We start from the raw sequence: 7206 nt of genomic DNA, 5'->3' as shown, positions 1-7206 counted from the left end.
AATGATTTTTACAATATACTGCTCTTATTAAAAGCACGTGCATAGAATGTATATACACGTTGTTTGAAAGAATAATAAAGTTTCAATTGATTTATCATGTTTATAGAACTAGGGATTTCTACGAATAAGTAATTGCTGTGTAACACCAAAATGACTGAATCGGTTTCCCTAGTTCTTAAAGGTGCACAGGTGTAAAATATTGTGGTGAAATAAGTGATATTCTAAACAAGCACGGCTAAACGTAAGTGGGAACAGCACGGGATATTACAATGTACAAGCCTTAGTCACGAGAAAATGAAATGTCACTTCCTGAGTAATTACACACATACTGAGTTGGTTATTCACATTCCAGAATAATTCGCCTTCATTTTCGCCCAAATTGAACTCTTCCACAAGACGTATTACCATTTCCTGTCGTGTATAAACGAAGGAGCGTGTCGACCAACATTTTGCGCAATGCATACGCGAAGAAACAGTTCTATCATAATTGATATAATTTTACAATAAAAGACATATAAGAGTCGAAATAATTTATAGCAAAACCGTGTTTGAACACAATTTATACATTCGGGCGGTTATACGTCATTCGAAATAATTTCACTCGGGCTGCGCCCTTCTGAAATTCTTATGGCCGACATATAACCGCCCATCGTGTATAAATAGTGTTAAAACACGGTGTTGCTGGAAATTATTTCTTAAATGTAGCATATTCAATATGTTATGACAAATATTTTTAAAATAACCATATAAAGAGTGCAGTCATCTAAAATTACAATATTAAACGCATTTTATGATTAGTCTCCTTGCAATCAAGTATTATCTGTTGGTCCGAGAGCTCACGGACTTTTGTCGCAACAAAGAAGTTTATACTTTTTTGGAAACAATATTTCATATCCTCCATTATTGCTGTCATTGTTTGACATATATACATTTACTGACAATCAGATAGTTACTGTAATTAAACAGTGAAAGAGCTGGTAGACGTAAACTTTACCCTATCCCCTAATATTTTTACAAGTGAGATTTACCTCCCCTGTCACACACATAAGTTAACAAAATATGGATAGGCACGGCTTTGACACTTAAAAAATGGGTTTTCATGAAGGATATGAAATATTTTTTCCAAAAAAAGGTATAAACTTCTTTTGGCCTCAATTGTTGCAATAAAAGTCCGTGAGCTCTCGGACCATATGTCTTAACGCAAGTTTTGTGGTTACTACTCAAATCCTAGAGTCGGTGCGTTGTAAATAATAGGCGAATTAATACTGTTGCCAAGCAATAGAAGTACCGGAAAGGAAAAGTTATCACATTTTCATATTAATATTTAGTTGAAGGACCAACCTGCATATTCTTCTAAAGAATGGGTAGGTAGACTTGCGAACGGACATATATCGCAGCAATGCTTAATTCCTGTAAGAATTTAAACGATTTTATCCGAGAATAAAGTGCGAGACAGATTAACGAATGAGAAGGATAAATAGGAAGAGGAAGAAAGACCCTGAGTGAGCGATATAGTACCAATCACTATCTAACAGACTTTTTTATTTTTGCAATCAGCAGATACTCGCCCCACCCTACATCGCAATGTTTGCGTAGAGTTTCCGGTTTTGCTGACGGCTTTCTTTACCAGTATTCAGATCATATGATCATAGTAAAACTGCATCGCTGTTCATCTTTTGTGTCAGTTTCTTTCACATATATGACAGTTAACCCTCATCCATGCAGTCTGATCATGATCTGCAATGTTCGCTATTCAGCCAGTATCGTTTTGGTAAGCATCATTTTTAAATAGTTAATGATACTGTCCAAATTAAAAAAAAAAAAGACGGATAAGTTCATTACAAAAAAATAGCAGGACAAGGATTAAAAGTAATATCGCAAAGAGTTATTCCATATGTAAATGCATTGATCCAGTCTGTATGTTTCTACATTAGTTTAAAATTAAGTCAGGTAAACTCTTTCAATATTCTATAAATGCGTATGACTTGAAAACAACATTCTTTCTTTATTGATCAGCAAAGGCCTAAAATGTACCACAATATTATCAGTCAGTAACATCAGGATTTTCTTCCTTATTCAACTAGCGATAATACGTGTAACTTCCCTGATAACTGAACGATAAAAGTCATTTGAGTACCTATGTATACAAAAATAATTTGTCTAAATAGTATTTAAAAGGGACGCAAGAGGAAGAAACTTATAAAATAGTGAAAAAGTTTCGGATGTTAACTTTACTTCTTAAGTCTAACGACCTTAGATAAAGCATTTTTAACAGTCGTTTAAACATATCTTTCTAATTCAAGTGTTACAAATACAGCTAGGTTTTTAGTAGTGTAGAATAAACTCGTTACGACTGTCTTGTGTTCATATAAGCTGGTTAATATTGGAACGTTACCATTTACCGAACACGTAACTGACAATATGCCTACAAATATGTTTCGAATTTGTGTGTTCTGGATATGTATGATAAGCAAACATCATTTTGAACTGACAGAGGAACCTGTATGTACATCAAGATTTGATTACGATTTTAAGATCGTTGAAAAACTGTTTGAAATGGACCAGAAAATCAAAAAGGCCGAGGAAGAAATACAGAGGCAACACCAGCTAATTAACAGGCTTTCCACTGGTGGTGAATCATTTAATTTTACTAAAATTTAATAGTTTGATATCTACTAGTATCTGATTAATAAGAAATAGCAATGTGTGAAATGTAAATTGAAAATGAAGAAGTCATTTGATTAATTTAATGCTGTGTACAATAAAAATGATTCTTAAAGTGTAGGATGTAACATGTAGGCAGGTTATATTACTAGACAAAATGTCCGAATCTCAAACCAATTGCAACATGAAGTTTCATTGCTGATTTATAATCTTTAGTTAAGTATACAATATAGGGGAAAAGCCCTCAAAAGAAATCAAAGCCAAACGCTGAAAATTAGGTGATATTTAAGGGCAGTTGTCTTTAGATCTTAATTTCACAAAGTATTGCAAATTTATCTACAATAGATTCATTTAACAAAATATTAGTATCATTTCTTTATTCACATGCATGCACGGCTATAAGAAAACAGTTCAAGAAGCATCAATAATTGTCGTAACTGTTATGAATTTCGAGCAAATATTTATATTATAAAGTACCCCACTCATCTGCATGAACATTGTGAATACATTTTTGTTTCAAGAATTCCCTACGAATGTTTTTTTCTTGTTTCTGACTTTGAGATACACATGTTTGGTGTTTAAATCCTTTAACCATAATGCCGACGAGTCTGTTTATAGAAATATGTATGTATAAGTTTGGTTAAAAATTATTTTCTGAATTTTTACACCTATGTTCTAAATTTTGACACCCCAACGCTTTTTGACAAAGATAGTAAAATACTAAAGGTAGGCTACCAGTAAGTGCTAGAGATTTTAAAATGTCCTTTTTACTGATATTCAAAGAAAACATTTATGATGTAGTTTACCAGTAGAAGAACAATACAGCATATGGTCCACAGTAACGGCCACAATAAGTATTAGATGTAGACGTTACTTCAAAATTCTAGCTGCAATATCTCAAAAATGAGCTTTGATATTTTGAGGACTTTTTCTATGTAACATTTCCTTAAATACCACTTATTCCACACCAAAAGGTTAATGTTGGAATTAATTTAACCCAAAAAGTTAAAATCACCAGCCTAATGGCAATTTAACGATATGCAGTTAAAAAATTGTTTACTTCTATCTACAATAAATATACCACTCAATACATGTTTGTCCGTTCAGTACAGTTGTTACATATACACATATATTAGAGAAAAAATTTGCAATTGATTTTATGACTGCAAAATTAAAATAGTTACAAATGGCAGGAATATATAAACACTAACTCTTCAATGCTTACATGGAATGTTGTAATCGAAATGTATTAATTATACTTCTAAAACTACTGTTTTATTTACAGTGGCCTCAAAATTTCATTATACGAAAGTTATTGTTTTTCAGTCAACACATTTTGAGCGTTGCAATAATAAAGCTGAATCTATGTAATAAAAGTAATTACAAAAATCCTCAAAAGTATTGAAAGCCATGTGCTGAGCCGTAAACTGACTAAGATAAACATTCTTTAACGTTTAAGGTAAAGAGTACTATCATGTAGAATTTTCTTTATAGGAAGTGGTTCTGTGTATGTTAGATGGGGCCGGAACATATGTCCAGAACATGCTACAGCTATATACAATGGTATGCTACCATTTATTAATAAATTTGTATGCTCATTTGGCTAGCTAAAGTGGTCAAACAGAAGACATTCAGTTTGATATTACTGTCTTAATTAAATTACATTGCGTAGATGAAAATACATAAAATTAGCTTTGTCAAACGTAAATTTCACGAATAGCGAATTTACTCATTTTGTTCACGATTTTCGTTAACTTCAGGATATAATTTGATTTTAAATAATAGCAGCTTATTTCTGTGAAGTAAGCATATTAAATGCTTGCCATCATTATATGTAATTGATCTGCAAGGAGATTAACTATTTTAGTTCCTGTCATTTTCGTTTTGTATGTATATTTTGTCAGTTAGCAGGCATAAATGTACATTGTGACCATAGATATTTTTTAATTAAATGTTCGCAAAAAAGCGTTTTGATATATATGTAAATATACATATTTATAAGGTTACATCGCTGGAAAGAAATACAGCGACAATGGTAGTGGGAGCGATTCCGTGTGTCTTCCCTCTGATCCTGTTTGGTCTAACTATAGTGACGGAGGTGACAGTAACAGAGGGCACGTTTACGGTACAGAATTTGACGAGCAGAGTGTCAATATGTTTGGTTACTCAGTTTCTCAACAAGACGTCCCGTGTGCCGTCTGTAAAACCCAAAAGTCAGCACTTGTCATGATTCCAGCGAGAGCAAAGTGCTATTCTGGTTGGAAAGAAGAATACAGTGGATATCTTATGTCGGCTTATCATTCTGATCCGGGTCCTCATAACCACATCTGTGTGGACAGTGATCCAGAGTTCATACCTCGCGGTAGCAGTAATGATAATCAACATGTTTTATATCTCATGGAAGCTCGATGTGGTTCACTACCTTGTCCGCCTTACGTTGAAGGAAGAGAGCTTCCCTGTGTTGTCTGTTCTGCCTAACTGCTTCATCTTTTGGTAAACGTAATGCTAAACGATTCTGTCACTCTCAGACTGCAATAAAAGTTATCTTTTTAACGTAAGAATATCATTATGAAGGACTTTTGACTGTCTGAAATAAATTTTTTTTGTATTTCAAGTGATAGTAAGCTACAACTTTTAGTGTTATTTTTGTGCAGACTTGCAATGTGTTACAGGAATACAGTTATCTCTTCTATTATAAATCAGCTCTTAATTATGATATTATGTAACATAGATCTAGATGTTAGTATGACTTCTCCATTGGAATTTCTATATTTTTTCCCACTTTCATTCGTCGTGTGTGTATACTAGATTTCCTTTTTTATTTAAACATAGGATCTTAATTATTTCTATGAAATAATAACAGCAATCTAATAATTTCTCTCTTGCAAACAGTCTAACCGTAACAAATATGTATTTTGTTAGTTTTAATAACGTTCAAATGATTGAATAAAAATACTCTCATGACGATATTCCATACAACACATGTTTTTTCAGAAGTTTGGACATCTGATCACAAATATATATCAATAACATAATCAGTGCGATGATTTCATACCGAATACAATGAGGAAAGTAACGACGCTAAGACCGAAAAAAGAATTATAGATATTATCAACCTTTGTTTAAATAAATAAAGGAACATCTTATTACTCCATTAGTTTTGCTATAATTGTAATAATAATTTTGTATTTATTTTTACTATTATTATTAACAGCAATTTTGTCGACATACACTAAAATGCACAGGTAAATATCACGAAGTTCCTGCTTTTTTATGTAGAATTAAATTGTGTTATGAAAAACAACAAATATTTTTACTTATAATCACTTTCTTAAATACTAGTATCTTTTTTTTAAGTTTAAATCATTCAAAACAGGCGTGCATATGAAAGGAACCTCATCAAACATGCGGACGCATTTACGTACACAGAAACACACAAACATACACAAATGTAAACAAAAGAACGCAAGAACGGATGTACGCACTTGCATACAAGTAATGTTCCCCATTTTTTGATTTTCTGAGCGTTCGCGATATATATGATCATGTATTTTTCTTTGTTATAGAGCAATAAAGATTTCGGCATTTCGTTATTCAGTTTTGTATCAGTATCATTTTATCATTCCGAAATTGCGAGCCAGTCAAAAAATAAATAAAGAAATTTACCACACGATTGAATTAAAGTTTAAAACAGGGAATGCCAGTGATATATTAAACTTATTGTCATGTCAATGCGAAATGTATGCGTTTGTAAGATTATAAACCATCTTCCGTACGCCCTATTGCTTGAAAAACTTGTCAAGATTGCAAGCGAACTTGCTGAAAATAAAGAAAAAAGGTAAGGAAAATGTGAAGGAAAATAAATCAATAGAGAAACGAGGACGGAAAAGAAATTGGAAAGCTTGATGGTAAGTGACAAAGTAGTATCTTTGGCCAAACTAGTGCTGTCGACATGACAAGAAATCCAAATAATTGTAGTGTAAATTTTAGTGAGTGTTAACAGATGCCATATTATGGTCATAAAAGTGCTGTATGCAAGACAAGACAATCTAAATAACTGCCAGTTTTCATTATTAATTACGACAGTTGCCGTATTTAAGTCGATTTAAGTGATGTAGGCATGACAGGGAAAACCCAAATAACAGCAAGCGTTAACTTTGTTCTTTAGGACTACATAAAAGTTTACATTGGTAAGGTGAGTACAGTGAAACACCGCTCGCTCGAGCATCGATGACTCGAGCACCCGGGCTCGCTCGAGCAATTCATGTGGTCCCGGCCGATTTCCTTCTATTTTCTATGTAAAATTACCATGGCTGGGTCGAGCATCGATAACTCGATCGCTCGAGCATGACACCTGGTCCCTGTGTATTAATTTACTCTTTGTTGCTTATGGCAAACTCGAGCAGAGGTGTCAAAATTTTTCACACCTTCGGCGGTCAGAATGTATCGGTTAATTTAAAATTTTCGCACGCCGTGAGAATTGCATGGTCTATTCCCCGACTATCTTAAATGTATGTTTGTCGGTATATTTGACCTAATAAT

The 7206-nt window shown here is 33.1% G+C and overlaps 1 protein-coding gene across 2 annotated transcripts; it reads left to right on the top strand.

Moving 5' to 3' along the window:
- The first annotated feature begins 2116 nt into the window (after positions 1-2116).
- On the top strand, positions 2117-6257 carry LOC123557288 (short-chain collagen C4-like). Of its 2 annotated transcripts, none has more exons than XM_045348690.2 (3): positions 2117-2629; positions 4159-4227; positions 4667-6257. In XM_045348690.2, exons 1-3 carry the CDS (start codon positions 2422-2424, stop codon positions 5140-5142), a joined length of 753 nt encoding a protein of 250 aa, XP_045204625.2. In that variant the 5' UTR covers positions 2117-2421; the 3' UTR covers positions 5143-6257. The 2 variants fall into 2 exon arrangements, with proteins under 2 accessions (XP_045204625.2, XP_045204624.2); XM_045348689.2 differs by having other exon boundaries at positions 2117-2632.
- The last annotated feature ends 949 nt before the right edge of the window (positions 6258-7206 follow it).

The sequence above is a fragment of the Mercenaria mercenaria genome, chromosome 5, assembly GCF_021730395.1.
Source record: "Mercenaria mercenaria strain notata chromosome 5, MADL_Memer_1, whole genome shotgun sequence".
Taxonomy (NCBI): Eukaryota; Metazoa; Mollusca; class Bivalvia; order Venerida; family Veneridae; genus Mercenaria; species Mercenaria mercenaria.
Note: the sequence above shows the minus strand (reverse complement) of the source record. Positions and strands in the feature narration are given on the sequence as shown.